Source organism: Bos grunniens, chromosome 13 (assembly GCF_055505025.1).
Source record: "Bos grunniens cultivar Pamir isolate PY7600 chromosome 13, Bosgru_T2T1.0, whole genome shotgun sequence".
Taxonomy (NCBI): Eukaryota; Metazoa; Chordata; class Mammalia; order Artiodactyla; family Bovidae; genus Bos; species Bos grunniens.
The window spans coordinates 72,758,334-72,780,860 of record NC_141177.1 but is presented as its reverse complement, the minus strand read 5'-3'; the positions used below and the strand labels follow the sequence as shown (position 1 = coordinate 72,780,860).

Sequence of the window (22,527 nt, the reverse complement as noted above, 5' to 3'; positions counted from 1 at the left end):
ATTCTTTGGAACTCTGCATTCAAATGGGTATATCTTTCGATTTCTCTTTTGCCTTTTGCTTCTCTTCTTTTCTCAGCTATTTGGAAGGCCTCCTCAGACAACCATTTTGCCTTTTTGCTTTTCTTTTTCTTGGGGATGGTTTTGATAACTGCCTCTTGTACAATGTCATGAATCTCCATCCATAGTTCTTCAGGCACTCTGTTTTTCAGATGTAATCCCTTGAATCTATTTGTCACTTCCACTGTCTAATCATAAGAGTAAATACTACGTGAAACTAATTTCAGAGCAGGAAAACGAATTTCACAACAGAACACTTTACCTTAGTTTTAAAACCTAAGACTTCATCATTTGATGTAGGCCCTAAATCAACGCCAGGTTTGTTGGGAAACCTTTAAAGCAAAAACATACAATAAAAATGAGTGAGCTCATGTCCTTGAACAAAAGAAAAAAAAAAAAAAACAAGTGAAAGTTTGTCTATATATTAAATGAACTTTCTTGACATGAATAAAATTTGGCCTGTTTTAAAACAGCTTTTTTTTTGTAATTTTTTAAAAGATTTCTTGATGTGGACCACTTTTAAAGTCTTTACTAAATTAGTTCCAATGGGGCTTCTATTTTAGGTTTTGGCTGTCTGACCCCGGGTTATGTGAGATCTTAGCTTCTCTGACCGAGCATCGAACCCATACTGCCTACATTGGAAGATGTCTTACTAACCGTCTTAACCACTGCACCCCCAGGGAAGTCTCCAAAAAAGTTTTTTGTTACCTATTTCTGCGTTCATCTGTCCCAACCTATGAAATATCTAGTTAACACTCATTCTTAGTTTCCATAACAGAGAGTGACAGCCAATGCATCGGCAGAGCCTAAAAATAATTTGTTTTCACCAAAAGTTCTAATAGCTGAACTGAAAATCCCATTGATGGATTGAAATAATTCTTGTTTGCCCAAACTGGAATAAACCTGATGACTTAAAGCAAAGCAGAAGAACAGGCTTTCCCTTCTCCATTGTCTGTTCAAGGTTCAGAGATGAATCTGAGTCCGTCCAAAAGGGGAGTCTTGGTCCGTCAGCAGGGATACCACTTACTGAGACGGCACCACTTCTCTAAGAAGTGAGTACACTTCTAAGAGGGAGTGCAGGGAGTTTCCCCACAATGTCAAACTTAAAATGGACACAAGTCAAAGAACTAATTTATATCTTTAACTTATATGCTCCATGGGTACTTCTCAGTCTCTGCTGAGGGCCATGGGAGTGGACATGGGAGCCAGGAAGGCCAATTGTCAAATCACAGGTCAACTCATTTTAACCAGGGTCAATTCATTAACCTCCTGAAACCACAGTTGCCTAATTAAGTAAAAGTAGGATACAGCTACTTTACAAAGCTGCTGTGATGACTCTATGAGGTCACAGATGTTAAGCATGTAATGCATTGTCTAATCCAAAGTAGAACACTCAACAAGCATTACTTTCTCTTCTCCATGTTCCCTTAGTTAAACATATAATTTAAAACATCCATAAAATCATACCTCCTTGAAGAGTGCTCTTCAGAACTCTCACCAACTATTAAAGAAGAAAGCAAGATACATTTTAAATCAACAGAAGTAAAATACAGAATAGTAAAACCTCAAGACTGAGGCTTTGTTTAAAAGTATTCCTTTCAAACCACGCCTGGAGGCCACACTAGAGGAAGGGGACAGTGGTTGTACTATACTCGTAGGCCACTAATGCCTAAGAACCACTCCTCCCCTTTATAGTCATCAAATGCAGAACAAAATAACAAAGAAAAGAACTGCTGTTTACAATGACCATAATCCTAACCAAACTCCAGGAGACTGAGAGAAAATGATACTACACCATCAATACAATCAGTACTATAAGCTGACAATAGCATGCTTAAACAGCACAGTGTTTCTGGATTTCTATTGCCTGGAGCACTGAACAGAGACTATAGGTGTCTTGCTGGGACATGACAACTTCTCTGGCTCTTCAGTTCACAGTGAAAACGCCCTATCACAAGGAAGCTTGGTCAAAGGCACTGAACTTCAGAGCGTGGTAAAACATTGGAAACAGAAGTTTTCTCTTCCTGGCCCTCTTTCCCAAGGCAAGAGAAGTATGAAAGATGTAGTGATTCCAGGTATAGAAAGGATAATCTCTTGAAAGGCAGTTGGGGGAGGCCAACGGGTAAAGGGGCTCAATTCAGTGATGAGAATGGGGACTAGACTTGTACTGGTGAGCATGAAGTAGGGTACACAGAAGCTGAACTTTTAAAAAAGTTCTATATATATATAGGGAACTATATATATATGTATATAGTGTATATATATATGGAACTTGTTTAAAAAGTTCAGCTTCTGTCTGTGTGTGTGTGTGTATATATATACTAACATGTTTAAAAAGAATCTCTTGATGATGCTGTGAAAGTGCTGCACTCAATATGCCAGCAAATTTGGAAAACTCAGCAGTGGCCACAGGATTGGAAAAGGTCAGTTTTCATTCCAATCCCAAAGAAAGGCAATGCCAAAGAACGCTCAAACTACCGCACAATTGCACTCATCTCACATGCTAGTAAAGTAATGCTCAAAATTCTCCAAGCCAGGCTTCAGCAATATGTGAACCATGAACTTCCTGATGTTCAAGCTGGTTTTAGAAAAGGCAGAGGAACCAGAGATCAAATTGCCAACATCCACTGGATCATCGAAAAAGCAAACATCTATTTCTGCTTTATTGACTATGCCAAAGCCTTTGACTGTGTGGATCACAATAAACTGTGGAAAATTCTCAAAGAGATGGGAATACCAGACCACCTGACCTGCCTCTTGAGAAATCTGTATGCAGGTCAGGAAGCAACAGTTAGAACTGGACATGGAACAACAGACTGGTTCCAAATAGGAAAAGGAGTACGTCAAGGCTGTATATTGTCACCCTGTTTATTTAACTTACATGCAGAGTACATCATGAGAAATGCTGGACTGGAAGAAACACAAGCTGGAATCAAGATTGCCGGGAGAAATATCAATAACCTCAGATATGCAGATGACACCACCCTTATGGCAGAAAGTGAAGAGGAGCTCAAAAGCCTCTTGATGAAAGTGAAAGTGGAGAGTGAAAAAGTTGGCTTAAAGCTCAACATTCAGAAAACAAAGATCATGGCATCCGGTCCCATCACTTCATGGGAAATAGATGGGGAGACAGTGGAAACAGTGTCAGACTTTATTTTTCTGAGCTCCAAAATCACTGCAGATGGTGACTGCACCCATGAAATTAAAAGATGCTTACTCCTTGGAAGGAAAGTTATGACCAACCTAGATAGCATATTCAAAAGCAGAGACATTACTTTGCCAACAAAGGTTTGTCTAGTCAAGGTTATGGTTTTACCCGTGGTCATGTATGGATGTGAGAGTTGGATTGTGAAGAAAGCTGAGCACTGAAGAATTGATGCTTTTGAACTGTGGTGTTGGAGAAGACTCTTGAGAGTCCCTTGGACTGCAAGGAGATCCAACCAGTCCATTCTGAAGGAGATCAGCCCTGGGATTTCTTTGGAAGGAATGATGCTGAAGCTGAAACTCCAGTACTTTGGCCACCTCATGCGAAGAGTTGACTCATTGGAAAAGACTCTGATGCTGGGAGGGATTGGGGGAAGGAGGAGAAGGGGACGACAGAGGATGAGATGGCTGGATGGCATCACTGACTCAATGGACGTGAGTCTCAGTGAACTCCGGGAGTTGGTGATGGACAGGGAGGCCTGGCATGCTGCGATTCATGGGGTCACAAAGAGTCGGACACGACTGAGCGACTGATCTGATCTGATCTGAGACTATCTCCTTCCATTGCTCAAGAGTATCTGGACCACACAGAGCAGGATGGTCCAAAGAGTGCTGTGTACTAGTGAGAGATATCATTATATCAATCCTTCCCATTATAAGGCAAATGTTTATAGAAATCATGCTTTTTCAGCCTGGAAGGCATACATCATCACATCCTAAGCTGATGAACAAGGGGAGGGAGGGAAGGATGGAGGGAGCCACGGATTCTGGTGTTATTGGATAACATTTCCCAGGGGTCGTCATGATCTGAAGCTGAAGGGATGACTCACATGCAGTAACTCCAGAGGAGCACTGCAAGCTTGAGCAAGGAGAGCAGGGGCAATGATTTTTTAAATGTTTGCACCCTGTGACATCAAAAAAATGCTTAGTACACAAAAGACTATCAGTCTTTTGAAAGTTATCAGTTTAGTGAACAAACAAAAAATAAGCATGTTTTCTTTGAAAATTGTGTTTAGAAAAATACAGAAATTAACCAGAGAAAACTCTATTCTGAGCGTATTGAAGACCAAGACACTGTCATCTCTGTGTCTCCTCTGACTAGCGTAATAAACCAACCTACAGTTCTTTGATAGATGTTTTTGCTGTTCAGTCACCAAATCGTGTCTGACTCTTGTGACCCCATGGACTACAGCTCACCAGGCTCTTCTGTCCATGGGATTTCCCAGGCAAGAGTACTGGAGTGGGTTGCCATTTTCTTCTCCAGGGGATCTTCCTGACACAGGGATCAAACCGTATCTCCTGCATTGGCAGGTTCTTTACTACTGAGCCACCTGAGAAGCCCCCTTTGATTAGATAGAGGTCTACTCAGTTAAACTTATCCTTGGATACCCTGTACAATGTGCTAGACCTAATGTTTTTTTTGTAAATGCAAAGTATTTTTGTGCTTTTATTAGAACCTGCAGAGTCCCAAGTTGTTCTATTTGAATATTTATTATGATAATCTTTTAACTGATGGCAAGAGAACATCTTGTTCTTACAAAACTATACTCTCATGACTATTGTCCAACACACAAAAGAAAATATCTGATCCTAATGAAGTCATTCCGGGACTTGGTGATGAAGTCAACTCCAGGAGTTGGTGATGGACAGGGAGGCCTGGTGTGCTGCGATTCATGGGGTCGCAGAGTCAGACACAACTGAGTGACTGAACTGAACTGAACTGAATGAAGTCAACCTATCTCACTCTCTCTGGATCTGTAAGGAATGAAGTTGGTAATCTAGACCTGTTTGGTGCAATAGGCAAAATAACTGGTTCTCAACCAGGCAATGCTTTCCTGCCTTCTGTACAATTGGTAGGTATCTTTCAGAAATAATCTCTCACTACTATGCTGCACACTGGCTCAGCTTTGCAGTTATTGTTTATCATTTCTTATCCTATCAGGAAGGGATAATTCAAGTTCCCAGTTTTAATGATGGGAACTATTTTAGTGAGACTAATCACTACACAGTGACTACTAACTATCCATTCACTAAATGCAAATCATTTCTAAAAATGAAAGTTCACTTTAATAAGATGTCCAGTCTGCTGTACTGTGACTATAGATGAAATATACATCATACTCACTTAAAATTTTTTTTCTGATTTACACAAAGATCTAATACAGGACTTTAGGGGCCATATTACAGAGATGGATTTCTTCTCAGACAATACTGTCTTTGATGTTAAATCACCTACAATTAACTTCTTAAAGAATTCTAAACACTAGAGTATAAAGAAATTAATTAAAAAAATAAAATACACATGCAATTTACCCTAATTTTTTCATAGTTCTTTCATTATTGAAACTTCCTCATTCCTACTTTATCTATGGTAGAATCACTGAGAGTAATTCAGTATCAGATGACTTACCTGGGTTGCTATTTTCAGGAGAAGTTTTAGATCTCTTTTCTTTATATTCAGAAATCAGTTGCTGAAAGCTATGTATTAAAAATGCAATAAATAATATTTTAACACTGATATGAAAAACAACTATCAAATTCTTAGATCATTTCAGACAATGTCAGAGATAATATCAAAACTTCAATTGTCACATACATTTCAAGTTTCTAAGTTCTATAAACTTTTATTTAGCGTGTAGTAAAGGAGAAAGTAAAGGTCTATTTTCACCCTGCTTATTTAACTTATATACACAGTACATTATGAGAAACACTGGGCTGGATGAAGCACAAGCTGGAATCAAGATTGCCAGGAGAAATATCAATAACCTCAGATATGCAGATGACACCATCCTTATGGCAGAAAGTGAAAAAGAACTAAAAAACCTCTTGATGAAAGTGAAAGAAGAGAGTGAAAAAGTTGGTTTAAAGCTCAACATTCAGAAAACTAAGACCATGGCATCCGGTCCCATCATTTCATGGCTAATAGATGGGGAAACAGCAACTGACTTTGTTTTGGGGGCTCCAAAATCACTCCAGATGGTGTTTGCAGCCAAGAAATTAAAAGACGCTTACTCCTTGGAAAGAAAGTTAGACCAGCTTAGCATATTAAAAAGCAGAGACATTACTTTCTCAACATAGGCCTGTCTAGTCAAGGTTATGTTTTTTCCAGTAGTCATGTAGGGACGTGAGAGTTGTACTATAAAGAAAGCTGAGCGCAGAAGAAGTGATGCTTTTGGACTGTGGTGTTGGAAAAGACTTTTGAGAGTCCCTTGGACTGCAAGGAGATCCAACCAGTCCATCCTAAAGGAAATCAGTCCTGGGTCTTCATTGGAAGGACTGATGTTGAAGCTGAAACTCCAACATTTTGGCCATCTGATACAAAGAGCAGACTCATTTGAAAAGACCCTGATGTTGGGAAAGATTGAAGGCAGGAGGAGAAGGGGACAACAGAGGATGAGATGGTTGGATGGCATCACCGACTCAATGGACATGATTTTGGGTAAACTCCGGGAGTTGGTGATGGACAGGGAAGCCTGGGATGCTGTGGTTCATGGGGTCCCAAAGAGTCGAACACAACTGAGCAACTGAACTGAACTGAAAGGAGAAAGAAAAGGAAGATGAAGTAGTCATGAACTCAGGGCAGTACAGCTCCAATAATTAACTAGATTTGGCTTGGCATACAAAAAATCTCTCGAGCTTGCAAATCCTAGCTCTATAACCAACTGCTCTTTGTTCCTGGAGGTGTTGTTTCTCTTCAGTTCAAAGTCTTCCTCTACACAACTGGGATATTACTACCTTATTTCACAAGAGGGTTAATAGGATGTAATGAGATAATATACCCCCAAAATGCTTGCAGAAACAAAGAGTGGAATAATTTCATCTTCAACTTTATTGCTGTAACTACTTTGAAATTCCAAGTAAATCCCAATGTGTGCTTTTTCATACATTTAACATTCAAGTGTTGCATGAAATTGTTATTAATTCTGGTGCTTAGCTGTTTTTTGTGGTTTGTAATTTAGGGAATATCAGCTCTTATATAATGTGTACCTAAATTTATTTATAACATATGAATTCTCTACATGAGAGAACATAATGATCCCCCATTATTGCAGCTAATTACACCAAGAGCAGAAAACTAATCACAATCAAGACCCAGCCTGGACCACTACTCTTCCTTCTCTACCTACTCAAACTTTGAACCAGCAGATCTTTCTGCCAGTGGTTTTTAATCTCCGTGTTCCTCTCCAATTCATTTGGAAGACATATCCCTACTCTTACAGTGGGTACTGGCAAGTTCTAGACAGGGCTTACCTCTCTGAATTTCAACTATCTTACTTGAGATTTATGGATTTCTGCTGAATGGATTCCGTATGGGGCAGATTCTGAAAACATTTAAAGTGGAGGCAGACAGAAATCCGTTGGAAGATTTTCATTATTACAGGAAACAGATCCCATGAGGGGCCAAGCATAATTAGGGAATCTCAGGCAAGCTGGCACCCACTACTCTGGGAAGGATGACAGGGAACCTGTGACCTAAGAAAAGGTGCCCCCACAGGACAGAAAGCCGCCTTGAGGTTTAAGTCTAGATACAAAGGAGAAAGGGAAGTCTGCTCAATCCCTGCAGGAGCACTTGACCCTCTCTGACAGCCTAAAATGGTCCCCACTGACATCTGCTAGCAGAAAAGATAAATAAGAGCCTCAAGGGCACCTCATCGTGAAGATCTAGCCTACACAAAGGCTCCACATAGGGTCTCTGACTGAGGGGGTAAGCTAGGCGGCCCAGCTGCCCAAACTGGGTGCTGGTGCTTTGTTTGCAACAGAGACTGAGTGACAGCATACATATGAGAACAAAGGAGCTCTCACTCTGAAGTCGACCTGTGCATCATCTTAAAGGCTGGGGAACCTGGACCCAGAGGGGTGGCCTGGGAGCAAAGGTCAATCGTGAGCCCACTGCAGGATGACTTTTTTTTTTTTTTCCTTTTAAAATGATTTTATTAAAGGTCTTTATAGAGCCAATCCAGACTCCAGATCCAGCTGCCAAGCAGACCCTGTCAAGACCAGCTGTAGCAGCAGTGCTGCAGCAGTAGAATCAGTGCCAGCAACAGAATGGTGAGAAGGAACTGTTTTCTCCCCTCAAATGACTTGTGGAAGAGGACTGTCTCATTGATTTTAGGGAATCCGCCGGGTTCTTGGAAAATTCAAGCAAGTCCTCAAGGGAAAACAGGATTTGCTGCTGAACTAAATATTTCAAGACCCAAAGAACTAGTTAGAAATATCACAACTGTGACACTGTTCATACGCCATACCGAGAGGTCACACTTGGAATGAAATGGCTAATGTCAACCTTTCTAAGGAGCAAGGTCTACATGTCCTGAGATAAAGCACCCTGAGCCCACAGCCAAGAGTAACTCACTGGCCTTTGCTTGGCTTTCAGCTCTTGAGGGGGAACATCTCACCACCTTTCTCCAAACTGCCTGCACCAAACTGGAACTCTCACTGGTCACGTAGCAAGTAACAGTTAAAATTATTTTTGGCTGCAGTTTAGTGAGAACTGGCATTTTAATGTGAACACTTACATATCAAAACCACTAATAACAGCATATGCTTCTGCAGTCCATCCAAAAACATCTTGAGAAAAGATGTCAGCACCTTGCTGAAGAAGAAGTCTGACGACATCTGGTGATTCATACTTGACAGCAAGCATGAGGGCTGTTCTAAAACAACAGGGAGATGACTTCAGCCTCAGGAAGCTGAGTTGACTTACTTACACAGTTAATTTGATATGCTTCACCAAGTGAACGCCTTGCCCTTCCATGAAGGACTGACCATTTACAGGCTCAAGTGTTCATCTTTGCAAACTACCTCCAAGGCTAAAATGAAGGGATGGAAAAGAAGCCTCCTGTCCCACTGGGATGCCAGGCAGCAGCACTTACTATTTCAAAAGTCCCTGATGGGGACTTCCCTGGTGGGCCAGTGGATAAGACTCCAGGTTCCCCATGCAGGGGGCCTAGGTCAGGGAACTTGATCTCATATGCTGCAACTAAGAGTTCCCACAACTAGGACCCCATGCAACCAAATAAATAAATGTTTTTTAAAAATAATAATAAAGTCCTTGATGGACAAGAAATGATCCTGAGGTCACTTATCTGAGGCAGGTGACTATTTAAGGGATAAATTCCACATTTCCTCCTTAGTCTGATATATTCGGCTTCAACGTCAGCTAGAGGGTGGGTTAAGGAAAGGCTACTTGCAGGTTTAAATCAAAAATATTGATATTAATGGGAATAAAAATAGTCATGGTGGCAGTTCATGATGTGGACAAGCATGTGCTAGGCACTAAAAATGAAATACTATATATAAAATCTTTCTTACACACAGGCACCTTTGAAAGATGCATTACTATTTGCCTTGTGTATCAGGAAACTTATTTGCTGATGATAGCCCTAATCGGTAGGAAACCTAGGAATTGAACCTAGCCTGAATCTAAAGCCCATCATTTTCGTCTGTATCATTCACCTCTGACTTGTCTCTGTTAAAGGAACCGTTTATCCAATCAAAGCTATCTTTCTTCCTTCTACCTGCATTAAAAATGAAAATATCAAAATGTACTAAAATGAAAACCTGATGAGCCCACAGGATCTGGTGACAGTGAGTCATAACCACCTTTTTGTGGCTGTTGTTATTTAGTCACTATGTTGTATCTGACTCTTTTGCAATCTAATAACATCAGCATTCTTCAAACAAAGTAATTTAAAACAAAGAGTTATCCATAAGACAAAACCAAGTCTTTTAGGTTTACTATGCATCTTATAAAAATACATACATACAAAGTAGAGGTTAAAGAATTCTTTTAAAAGAATTAAGAAACTCGATACTGTCATGAGGTGAACTAAAAAGCAGAATCCATATTTCATAAAGCTAATAAAACTAATTTGAAATCCCTCAGCTATTACCAGATCAACCAAACAAACAAAAAACAGGTTGCATATGACATCAGTCAATATTATAAAGGAATATGAATCCTGCTATACATTCCTGCTATATATTGTTCATGGTTCCCGGTCAGAATAACTGACTTTCTACCTAAGTGATAATGTGTTGATCACAAATGAATCCTCTTATTCATTTAGTCTTGATATTACCATCCTAGAACAGCACTAAGGGTTTTGAAAAGAAAAAGAACAATGGTACCTTTTCATCTTATCAACCGCATGTATATTTGCTTTTTTCTTTACTAAAAACTCCACCATTTGCCCTCTCTTTTCACATATCGCAAGTAACAGTGGTGTCAGGTCATCCTGTAAAACAGGGAAAACCATTTCTAATGTACACAGTTAACCTATTTCTAAACTGAAATTAAAACCGTGCAATAGATTCTCTGAACTTAAAAATAAAAGTCAGAAAGTAAATCAAAGAGAGCCCCCTCCTCCTCATCACCCTGTGCACCTTCTTTCTCTTTAATCTGCTCCTCCTCTGGGCCTTCCCTGGTGGTCCAGTGGCTAAGTGTCAAGCTCCCAATGCAGGGGGTGTGGGTATCATTTAGCTACTGTATCAACTGCATATTTTAGGAACAATGCTGAGGCAGAAATATATAATACCATCTGTAGCATGCATAACCTATCCAAGGATGACCATGAGTAAACTCAAAAGGTTTACAGACATTCCAGCGAGAATATTATTCTCTACATGAACATGCAAAGAGAGAAACATTTTCTTTTTTTCAAAAAATCAACTGTGGGAACCCTGTTTTACTGCTTTCTCAGACATGTCTCCTGGAATTTAATCTTACTCATTCTCTCTTCCTTGCTTGCTCTTTCCACCGCCCTTCCTTAAGTTAGACATTCTGGCTGAGAGGTCAGCATTCGCTAGATGCTAACTGCATGCAGAATGAGCGCCCTCCCCACCTTATCTTCAAAGACCCTTCTTGATGACTCTCCTGTGATTACCTCCAGACCACCAGAAGGAAGCTTCCAAAATCCTAGAGTTCTGGTGTCTGTCTTGCTTTACTGCAACATAAAATTACCAATAAATACATGCTCAACATTTTCTCGGGGAGTTGCTCTTCCACCAGCTCTCCCTGTGCTGTCTCTTATAATCTTGTGTGTTTGTGAGAGTTATTCAGTGCGAAACCGCCACAACCAACTTAAAAATTCTAATTTGAAAAATTCAATCCCATTCTTAAGAGATTTTTTAAAAATATGAAATCAATTATAGATTAATTAGACTGTCTTGAAAAACCTTCAAATATTTATCAAAATAAACTATCAATCAAAAATTGGAAACTCAAATGCTTATGGACAGAAAGCTGATGACCTGAGTAAGTGAAAAAGCCAGGTGAGACTGGTAACCCCGAAAACACATGTCCCATACAGAAGGGGTGGCCTCTGCACACAGACCAAACAGTAGGATGGGCTCAAGGGCGTCCAGATTTGGTCCTTGGAGAAGCCTGAACTTCTGCATGAGCCTCCTAAATTTGAAATGTTGACTCAATGTGTGGAGGTAACTAAACATATCCAAGGGCCATGTTTGGTTTATGGCCCACTTTTGGTTTTATGTTTGCTGTTTCCAAACAGGTGGGTATAAAGCAAATATTTGTATGTGAAACCTTTCCTTTCTTTAGTATCATATGTTTCACAAAAAAAGTGGGTCCCCATATGTAATAAATATGGCATTAAGACTCATAATTCAAGTAAACATAAATTCTTTTAAAAAGACTCATAATTCACAGTCAAGAATGTTTCCACTGCCTGTTGAAACTACAGTCTATCTCTAGAATTCTTCTAGACCGTTAATCAAATGGATAATGAGTTTCCAAGCCTGCTGAAAATAAATGCTTAAAACAATTCCCCTCTGTACTGTTACTAACTTCACGGGTTTTAGAGCTCTCATCTGCTTATGCCAGGGATCAGCAATTCTAACAGACACACTGCAAGAGTCTGTCCTGCAGATGATACCAAAAAAGGCTCAGGAGTTACTATTACTGCAATCAGGAAAACCCTGTTGGTAAAAAACATCTGTTGACCTAATGACCTGGATGATAAGTGAAGGTGCAAAATCCTTAAAGGGTCAGACTCTACAGACGAAGTGACTTCGCCATGAGCAAATCGCTAAAGACTCTCGGAGGGTCACCAAATGATGAGTGGTTGGAAGGAAAAGGGGTTGTCGTTCAAGCCCATAGATATCGCCAAAGATACTCCTTTTAATGTCTCAAACATGGGGCAGAGAAAAAGTCAGGCTAATAGTGTTGGAAAGGAGGGAGCTGATGGAAGCAGCTAGCATTGATCAAACTCCCACCCTTCTAGAGACTACTTTCTTTTGTGAAGGGAGCATTTAGAAATTACACGTATTCACTCCATAGTTATTCATCAAGGATTGGATCAGAATCTCAAGGGAATAGTTCTAGATACACATGTCCAAGTGTTCCTCAATTTACTCAGTCAAAATCTACAGCAAACAGCCTAGGCTTATACATTTTTAAAAGAAGTTTCCCCAAATAATTGTGGTTCACCAGCAGAATATAGCTGAGAATTAGTGCAGCAACCACTCCAGTCTCATCTCTTACTCACACGGCCAATTCCTTCTCTTATGTGAAGGTTTGAATAAAAAAGAAAAGTGTAAGAGGCAAGAGTCATCAAAACTGCAATTTTAAAAATTTCCTGGGTAAACAGTGGTAGAACAGGGACTAGTAAACCCAAAAGGAAACCTGATCTCATTATTTATAAACCCCTTACTTCCTTCCCATCAAGACATTCTAGATGGGAGAGCAGAGTCTAGACTCCTATCTAAGTGGATGGTTCTGCCAGAATAGGATAATATCAGGTAGTTATTTGTTCTTCTCTCTTAATTCCCACTTCATCACCACCTGTTCACTGTCAGTGTTTTGCTCAGAGCCTTCTTTAAACTGGCACCTAGGCAAGTTTACAATTCACTCACACTCTTTTTCAAAATAACAACTATTATCCCTGAAAACTGAAAAGCATATAAGAAATCTATAAGCTGAAGGGAATAAAAAGCACAAACCAAAATCTCGGGACTTCCGTGGTGGTCCCGGGGCTGGGTCTCAGTGCTCCCGGTAAAGGCCTGGGTTCGACCCCTGGTCAGGAAACTAGATCCTACATGCTGAAACTAAGCCCAGCTCGGCCAAATAAATAAATATTAAAATAAAAGAATCCTCTTCTTGGCATTTCCCAACTGCCAAAATTCCAGCTTGACTTGCAACTTTTCACTTGCTTGCTCCTTTTCCTTTCCTTTTACCCTCTTAAGACTTGGGCAATGAGAGAGAAACTGTGTTTATATAAACCATTTTTCATAAAATGGGAATTTGTGAACTGCAGCAAGATTTCTATTATGTTGTAAAATGCTTTCGTTATGTTTGAATTTTAAGACAAAGTCTACTGAGGCAAATTTTGCTTCACTGTGTTATTTTAGACTGATTAAAAAAAAAAAAAAAACCTTAAGTGGGGGAAAGTATTTGGAAAATGTTTTACCTCTAACAAGTGCAGTGTTATCACCAATACCAGCCATAAACACATAAAGGAATGCTTTACTCTCTAATGCTTGAGAAATATCAGGATTAAAGTGAAATCTTAGACAGTTTGGTTTCTTCAAAATACTTTCACTCAGGGAAGGCTGGAGCTTCCAAACACGGAAAACTGAGCCCACCTGTGAGAGTGGAGGGAGTTCCTGGCGGGGCTGAAGAGGCCGGACTTCACATGCTTCCTGAAGAAAGAGCAGGAGGGGCAGCTCCCCAGGCACAGCTGCCCCCCGCCACCCCCGAGCAGCTCCCCGGGGCTGAGCGTGGAAGACCCCGAGGGGTACCTGGTGAACCAAGTGGTCACCAGCACAAGAGAACGCCCTTGCTGGGTGTCAAACATGACCTGACCCGCCTGGCTGGATCTCAGAACCCGGGGTCCTGGAGGGCTCAGGGCTCCAGGCCTGCTGCCTCCCAGGCCCAGTTTCACTCACCCAGCTCCCCCTGCTGGGCACTGGGTCTCCTTCCTCCTCTGCCCACCCCAGCAGCCCACATTCCCTGAGCCCCTGTAAACAGCCAGTGCCCATATCACTTCACTCCCCTCAGGCCTTCACTTCCTGTGGGCTCAGAGCCCACCACCCACTCCCACGCATGTTCTAATGGGAAAGCCTTCCTTCTAGGGTAGAAGGGTGACTGGCAGACAGAGCTCTGCCCTTTCTGGGGGCACCGACTTTTTTCACCCCCGCCCCCTGACTCGGGTTTGGAATTGTTTTTCCATGGTTACAGGGCCTCATGGACACTATTCAAGTCAGGGAATGTTTAACAGGAGGATTCCTACGTGCTGTTTCTCACAAGTCCTTTGTTTCTTTTTAAGCGGAACAGCACGCTGCTCCCAGGAACTGGGGTCATTGTGTGAGACAGGCTTCAATCTCCTTTAGTAAACATCTCTTTACGACAAAACTGGTTAGTCTCGATCCCCTTTCTTGAGATACGGATTGTCTCCTGAGCTTGTGACCATCGTCATCCCTTGTTCCCTTGGTAACGGCTACTGTACCTTTGGTTTTCTGATCTTTATCATTGACGAAAGAAACTTCTTGTACTACAGCCTATATATACTCACAGAAAAATCATTAAAGCACCTTTGCTCCATCAGAGCTTGGGTCCCCGTGTCTGTCTGTCTGTCTCTCTCTCTCCCCGGCTGATTCCTTGGAGCGCAGAGACCCGTCTTGCTCACTCTCCTGCCCGGGCTTCTAAGACTCTCGAGAAGGCACCCTGTGCCTTCACCCCCCTCGAGAGGGCGCCCGGTGCCTTCATGAGAGACGCAAGTCCTGTCTCAAGGACTTTATTGGTTTTCTGCGTAAACCAGGGAGTATCAGCCTCTTTCTTTCTCTCACTTTCTTATCGTCGCCTCCAGACGGCCAGGTTCCGGTCCATTAAAGGACCTCAACAATTCGGTTTACCTCTTTACATACTGTTGTAAATAAAACACTTGTAGATTAAAAAAATGCTTCACAAACATTTGGTAAATAAAGTTAGGTGACCGATACCTTGTTCCTGGCTTCTATATCGGCGTCATAGGACAGCAGCTTTGCTGCGAGTGATACATTCTGGCAAAAGACAGCGTAGTGGACAGCGGTGTTGCCACAGACGTCCATGACATTTGGGTCGGCACCATGCTCCAGCAGAAGAGTCGCACACTCCTCCTCTTGGCATTCTACGGCCTGTCAGTGTTGTGCCAAGAAACAGAGTGTAAATTCTAGGAATTCAAAGTAAACAGGCCACAAGCTTCACCAGTTTGCTATATTTCAATGAGATAAATTCACTTTTAGTCCCAGGAAATCACACCCATCTCCTGTGGACACGGTTTGCTGCTCCATACCTTCATCAGCGCTGTCCTCTTTTCATTGTCACAGAGGTTAAGCAGGCATTTTCTCTCCAGGAGGAGAGTGACCACCGCTGAATGGCCATTGGCACAGGCCAAGTGGAGCGCAGTCCTATGAAAGCAAGAGCAATTTTTAGGAAACCCTAGTGTTACTGTTTCAAAGCAAACAATCGTTCCTGTGATTGAAAACATCATGCTATTCCTATCACTCTAAAACAAATGTTTCGTTTTCTTCTGGAGAAAGAATAGTCTATATTCACTTTAGCTCTTCTTACCTCAGTAATCAAAGAACTATCTACTTGAATAGAACAAGCGTGACCTAGAGATTCAGCTCAACTTGGGTTTGTATTTGACTTTCACTGTCACTCATTAGCCGTTGCTCAGCCTCTCTGTGCCTCAATTTCCTCATCAACAGAATGGAGAGGGAGTAGTAGTTATCTCACAGGACAGCACTGTGATGCTTACATGAGAGCCATGCAAAGGGTGCAGAACCATTCCTGGCAGATAACAGCTCAGTAACTGTTAGGTCATATTATCATATTTATTGCTAGTACAACTAGTTTACAAGGACAACATCTCAATGAAGTCAAAGGATATGACACCTCCTTTGCAGATATATTTTGAGTATTAGAGACAACATTGTACTTCGGTGATTCTAATATGCTCATTTTCTCACATTTTAATGTCTCTGACATTGGAATATAATTTATAATTCACAGACTTTACAAATTGTAGAATTTTTGTTTGTCCATTTCTCTTTTTTCCTGTTGGTCTAATTCCCATGAGGTGTTTTCATCTAAGTCTGCTTTAGAGATGACGTATAATATATATTATTATATAACACAGGTGTACGACACAGTGATCCACAATTGTTAAAGGTTATACTGCATTTAAAGTGACTATAAAATATTAGCTATATTCCCCATGTTATACAACAAATCTTTGTAGCTTTCAGGATTTTAGTTCCCTCACCAGAGATCGAACCCTGGGCCCAGAGCAGTGAGTCTTAACCACTGGACTTCCAGGAAATTCCCAAGATTCCCTTGACTTCTGAAAAGGCTGAAAGTTGTCACAGGATACCAATCCTCACAAAAAATTCTAAAACAAATTGAAAGTGCCAAATTATTTTTATCTGTGCCACATTCCTATGGAATATGGAATGAAGCAGGGCAAAGGCTAATAGACTGTTGTCAAGAGAACACACTGGTCATAGCAAACACCTTCTTCCAACAACACAAGAGAAGACTCTACACATGGATGTCACCAGATGGTCAACACCAAAATCAGATTGATTATATTCTTTGCAGCCAAAGATGGAGAAGCTCTATACAGTCACCAAAAACAAGACTGGGAGCTGACTGTTGCTCAGATCATGAACTCCTTATTGCCAAATTCAGACTTAAATTGAAGAAAGTAAGGAAAACCACTAGACCATTTAGGTCTGACCTAAATCAAATCCCTTATGATTGTACAGTGGAAGTTAGAAATAGATTTAACGGACTAGATCTGATAGATAGAGTGCTTGATGAACTATGGACAGAGGTTCGTGACATTGTACAGGAGATAGGGATCAAGACCATCCCCATGGAAAAGAAATGCAAAAAAGCAAAATGGCTGTCTGAGGAGGCCTTAGAAATAGCTGTGAAAAGAAGAGAAATGAAAAGCAAAGGAGAAAAGGAAAGATATAAGCATCTGAATGCAGTTCCAAAAAATAGCAAGGAGAGATAAGAAAGCCTTCCTCAACGATCAGTGCAAAGAAATAGAGGAAAACAACAGAATGGGAACGACTAGAGATCTCTTCAAGAAAATTAGAGATACCAAGGGAACATTTCCTGCAAAGATGGGCTCAATAAAGGACAGAAATGCTATGGACCTAACAGAAGCAGAAGATATTAAGAAGAGGTGGCAAGAATATACAGAAGAATTATACAAAAAAGATCTTCATGACCAAGATAATCACAATGGTGTGATCACTGATCTAGAGCCAGATATCCTGGAATGTGAAGTCAAGTGGGCCTTAGAAAGGATCACTACGAACAAAGCTAGTGGAAGTGATGGAATTCCACTTGAGCTATTTCAAATCCTGGAAGATGATGCTGTGCAAGTGCTGTACTCAATATGCCAGCAAATTCAGAAAACTCAGCAGTGGCCACAGGACTGGAAAAGGTCAGTTTTCATTTCAACCCCAAAGAAATGCAATGCCAAAGAATGCTCAAACTCCCACACAATTGCACTCATCTCACACTCTAGTAAAGCAATGCTCAAAATTCTCCACAGTAGGCTTCAGCAATATGTCAACCATGAACTTCCAGATGTTCAAGCTGGTTTTAGAAAAGGCAAAGGAACCAGAGATCAAATTGCCAACATCCGCTGGATCATCGAACAATCAAGAGAGTTCCAGAAAAACATCTACTTCTGCTTTGTTGACTATACCAAAGCCTTTGACTGTGTGGATCACAATAAACTGTGAAAAATTCTGAAAGAAATGGGAATACCAGACCACCTGACCTGCCTCTTGAGAAACCTATATGCAGGTCAGGAAGCAACAGTTAGAACTGGACATGGAACAACCGACTGGTTCCAAATAGGAAAAGGAGTACGTCAAGGCTGTATATTGTCACCCTGCTTATTTAACTTATATGCAGAGTACATCATGAGAAAGGCTGGGCTGGAAGAAGCACAAGCTGGAATCAAGATTGCCGGGAGAAATATCAATAACCTCAGATATGCAGATGATACCACCCTTATGGCAGAGAGTGAAGAGGAACTAAAGAGCCTGTTGATGAAAGTGAAAGAGGAGAGTAAAAAAGTTGACTTAAAGCTCAATATTCAGAAAACTAAGATCATGGCATCTTGTCCCATTACTTCATGGCAAATAGATGGGGAAACAGTGGAAACAGTGTCAGACTTTATTTTTGGGGGCTTCAAAATCACTGCAGATGGTGATTGCAGCCATGAAATTAAAAGACACTCCTTGGAAGAAAAGTTATGACCAACCTAGATAGCATATTGAAAAGCAGAGACATTACTTTGCCAACAAAGGTCTGTCTAGTCAAGGCTATGGTTTTTCCCGTAGTCATGTACGGATGTGAGAGTTGGACTGTGAAGAAAGCTGAGTGCCGAAGAATTCATGCTTTTGAACTGTGGTGTTGGAGAAGACTCTTGAGAGTCCCTTGGACTGCAAGGAGATCCCACCAGTCCATTCTAAATGAGATCAGTTCTGGGTGTTCTTTGGAAGGAATGATGCTAGAAACTCCAGTACTTTGCCCACCTCATGTGAAGAGTTGACTCACTGGAAAAGACTCTGATGCTGGGAGGGATTGGGGGCAGGAGGAGAAGGGGACGACAGAGAATGAGATGGCTGGATGGACGGAAAGAGTTGGAGTGAACTCCAGGAGTTGGTGATGGACAGGGAGGCCTGGCGTGCTGCGATTCATGGGGTCACAAAGAATCGGACATGACTGACCAACTGAACTGAACTGACTGAAATCAACTTTCAGATTTTTTTCTTTTCTTGTTTTGGTGCCGAAACCCAGGAAACTCCAGAATTGTTGCCTTTGAAACCATTCTTAGAGATGGTGGGATATGTGGGTGGGATCTCTGGGGTGGGATATGTGTATTCTTACAACTGATTCATGATGCTGTACAGAGGAAACCAACACAACATGGTACAGCAACCACCATCCAACTAAAAACATTAAGGTGAATGAACAGTAGAACTAGAAAAAATGGTCTTTGTCAGCACACACAAATGTATAGATAGGAATTTCAGTTTTCTTCTGGTACTTTTCTCACCCTGTGTATTTAAAATTTTTGATCTATACTCCCTCTGAACTTTTTGGTGAGATAAAAAATCTAGTTACTTTTCTCTAAATAGTTACCAGGCTATTTCTCCACCATCTACACGTAATTTATCTTTCTAATAGAAATGTCATCAAGCAAATTTTTATATCTAAAAGGGCAAATCTTTGTCTACTATACAAAACTTTCAATTTCATCACAATTAAAGACAGCATGTGTAACCCAAAATCTTTAAAACCATGATGTTTATTTGGTTTAAATATGGAAAAACCATAGATCCTAAGAAAATGTCCTCTTAGTCAAGGACACAGCCAGCTTCCTACTTCCAAGCTGTCTTCTAAGGTCCTTCAGCAAGGAACCTATACACCTAAGTGTATACTGATATAAAATGGATATTGCATTGTATCTGAAGAACTTTTAACCCAGAAGTTGACCTGTCATGGGGATTATTTTTCTTACTATGCAGTTTTCTGTAGTACATAACATTATGGTATAAAAATGTGTACATTAAATGCCAACATCATCAAAAATCTGTCCACTGCCAATATCCACAATGGACGATCCATGGGAAGAAGCGTTTTCATAGATCACATGAGAAAAACAGGGTGAGAGCCAGAGGGTTCCAGAAGATTTCTTGAGAGCTATAGAACTTGAGAGCTCTTACTCACGAGTACATCAGGCTGACACGTGCATAACAACAAAGGAAGAGGAGGAGGAAGAAGGACAAAAAAAGACGCTTTTCATGTTTCATTTCAGTTCTGTGATTACCGACATTCAGTTAAATCACTTTAAAACGACCACTAAAGTGCTCTGTAAGGGGAATTATAAGAGGGTCCGAAACCAGCTAAGGCTTTTGCAGCCTATCAAGTCTGTGGGGCGCTGGATCCCACAAAGGTGTCTGCGAGCCTTGGAGGGGAAACTCACAGGAGGGAGCCCTGCCAGGCCCTTCCTCCCCACTTACCTGTTCTTCTTGTCCCTGTCGTTCAGGCCATTCTTTCCGAGCAACAGAACCTGCTGCACTTTGGCTACATTGCCTACGCTGGCAGCTTTGTGGATCTTTTTGAGGTCCCTGTCTCGGATGTGGTACCCGGGCTGGAAGCTGGTTCTACGATGACCTCTGTCTCTCCCCAGGCTGATGGAGGAGTCTAAGGGCGACTCGCCCTTCTCACTCCTGAAGCCAAAAATCTTCTTCATGGCAGAGCCTATGGGCTCCAAACACACCTCACCTCCCCCTCGGCTCTTCACAGTCCCCTAAACCCAACAGAAGCACTACAGGGAAGCCAGAGCCGTCTCGCCACAACCTCCCAGCTGGGAAGCTCAACGGTTTGGAATCTTTCATCCCAGAATGATCGTTGCTAAGCGACAGCTCTAAACACATTGCCCGTGTGCCAGAATGCCCAGTGTGCATGTGCAAGAACTGGAAGTGCATTTTTCAAAAGAAGCAAACAATATCAATAAACCCTTACCTAAGGGAAGAAGGAGAGGAAACTGAAATAACCACAGAAAGGAAGGTGACATTACAACAGATACCTCAGAAGTAAAGAAGCATAATCATAAGGGGACGTTATTATTGATGAACAGTTACAAATTGGAAAACCTAGAAGAAATAGATAAATTCTGAGAAACATACACCCTGAGAGACTAAAACAAGAAAAAATAGAAAAACTCAACACTCCAGTAACAAATAAAGAGATTCAAATATTAATTTTAAAAAAAAATCCCAAAAGTTAAAAGCTTAGGACCAAATGGCTTCAAAGCTCAATTCTACCAACATTCAAGTAAGAATTAAAAGTAAGACTATGCATAAAAAACACTTGAAAAAATTTAAAACCCATTCATGATAAAAAAAAAAAAAAGCTTCAATAAAACAGAAATTTCCTCAAGGCCATTTATGAAAAGCATGAAAAGTGAAAGTGATAGTCACTCAGTCGTGTCTGACTCTTTGTTATGCCATGGACTATACAGTCCATGGAATTCTCTAGGCATGAATATTGGAGTGGGTAGCCTTTCCCTTCTCCAGGGGATCTTCCCAACCCAAAGATAGAACCTAGGTCTCTCGCAACGCAGGCAGATTCTTTACCAGCTGAGCACCAAGGAACCCCAAGAATACTGGAGTGGGTAGCCACTCTCTTCTCCAGTGGATCTTCCTGACCCAGGAATCGAACCAGGGTCTCCTGCATTGCAGGTGGATTCTTTACCAACTGAGCTAACAGGGAAGCTAGTCTACTTGGGAAAACAGCGTCTGATAGTAGGAAAAGCAGGGACCAAGAGGCTTTGACCAGGATGGCTCCCATCGTTAAAAAGAAAAAAGCCCTCTGTCCTGTGGCTGATTCATGCTGATGTTTGGCAGAAACCAACACAATACTGTAAAGCAATTGTCCTTCAGTTAAAAAAAAAAAAAAGAACACCTCTCCCTCAACTATGCTGCCCCCTTTACCTGCAGCCTCAAAGGTGCTCAGCCCACAACCAAACACCCTGAAGGAGCTGCCCAGCCTCACTCCTCCTCGCCACAGCCTAGATTCTGCTCCCTCACTCTGGAATTGTTCTCTTTGCCACCGGAGCTGAAATCAAACGGCTTGCCTACAGGTGAAGGGAAAGAGCTCTCAGCGCTTCAGGTCACAGGTGCTAGATGGTAAGGTTCAAAGAAAGCTGCCAGTAACGTTACCGGGGTATAAACATCACATGGTGAGGCCACGAGCTGGATCCTCACTGGAGGGAAAAAGAGCTCAAGACCCTCAGTCCCTGATCTGTCCCCACAGATGGGGAGGGGGGCAGGTTGGCATGCATACAGTCACAGGCTGTTGTCACTTCCCGGCGGGGAGGGGACTCCTGCCCTGTGTCTGTGCGGCTGACCCACTGTGCTCTGATTAAACGTATCCCAGGTGTGGAGAATGTTCAACCTACCTCAGTCTGGCTCCCAGGAAAGAGCAATGAGCTTTTTTCTCTTCCCAGGTGGTGGCTGAGGCTGGGAAGAAGCAGGAAACACACATTTGCTCAAGAACACATTCTGATCTAAACTCACAGTGTAGCGTCAGCCTCTCATTTCTGATACTGCAGGACAGGCAACAGCCAACCTGAAAGGTGGTGAAATTGGCCCAAGTCTGAACCTCGGTGTGTGTGGGGTGGAGAGAGAGGATTCTTTATCAGGGACACGGATGGGCCCTGGGGCTGT

At 41.6% G+C, this 22,527-nt stretch overlaps 1 protein-coding gene across 5 annotated transcripts in view; it reads right to left on the bottom strand.

Moving 5' to 3' along the window:
• LOC147361226 (ankyrin repeat domain-containing protein 26-like) overlaps positions 1-20,756 on the bottom strand; it is a 77,190-nt gene extending 56,434 nt beyond the window's left edge. For 4 of the 5 annotated variants that reach the window (XR_015139932.1, XR_015139933.1, XM_086334957.1 and 1 more), the window contains exons 1-8: positions 20,317-20,756; positions 15,552-15,666; positions 15,220-15,393; positions 10,393-10,499; positions 8,778-8,915; positions 5,672-5,739; positions 1,525-1,558; positions 320-389 (exon numbers count right to left, since the gene is read on the bottom strand). Coding sequence is in view for 3 of the 5 variants with exons in the window: in XM_086334957.1 (XP_086191083.1) it covers positions 320-389; positions 1,525-1,558; positions 5,672-5,739; positions 8,778-8,915; positions 10,393-10,499; positions 15,220-15,393; positions 15,552-15,666; positions 20,317-20,549 (939 nt within the window). In the remaining 2 variants the exon portion in view is untranslated. The remainder of the gene's footprint in view (positions 1-319; positions 390-1,524; positions 1,559-5,671; positions 5,740-8,777; positions 8,916-10,392; positions 10,500-15,219; positions 15,394-15,551; positions 15,667-20,316) is intronic. The other variant, XM_086334959.1, reaches the window with a different exon arrangement.
• Positions 20,757-22,527: the final 1,771 nt, after the last annotated feature.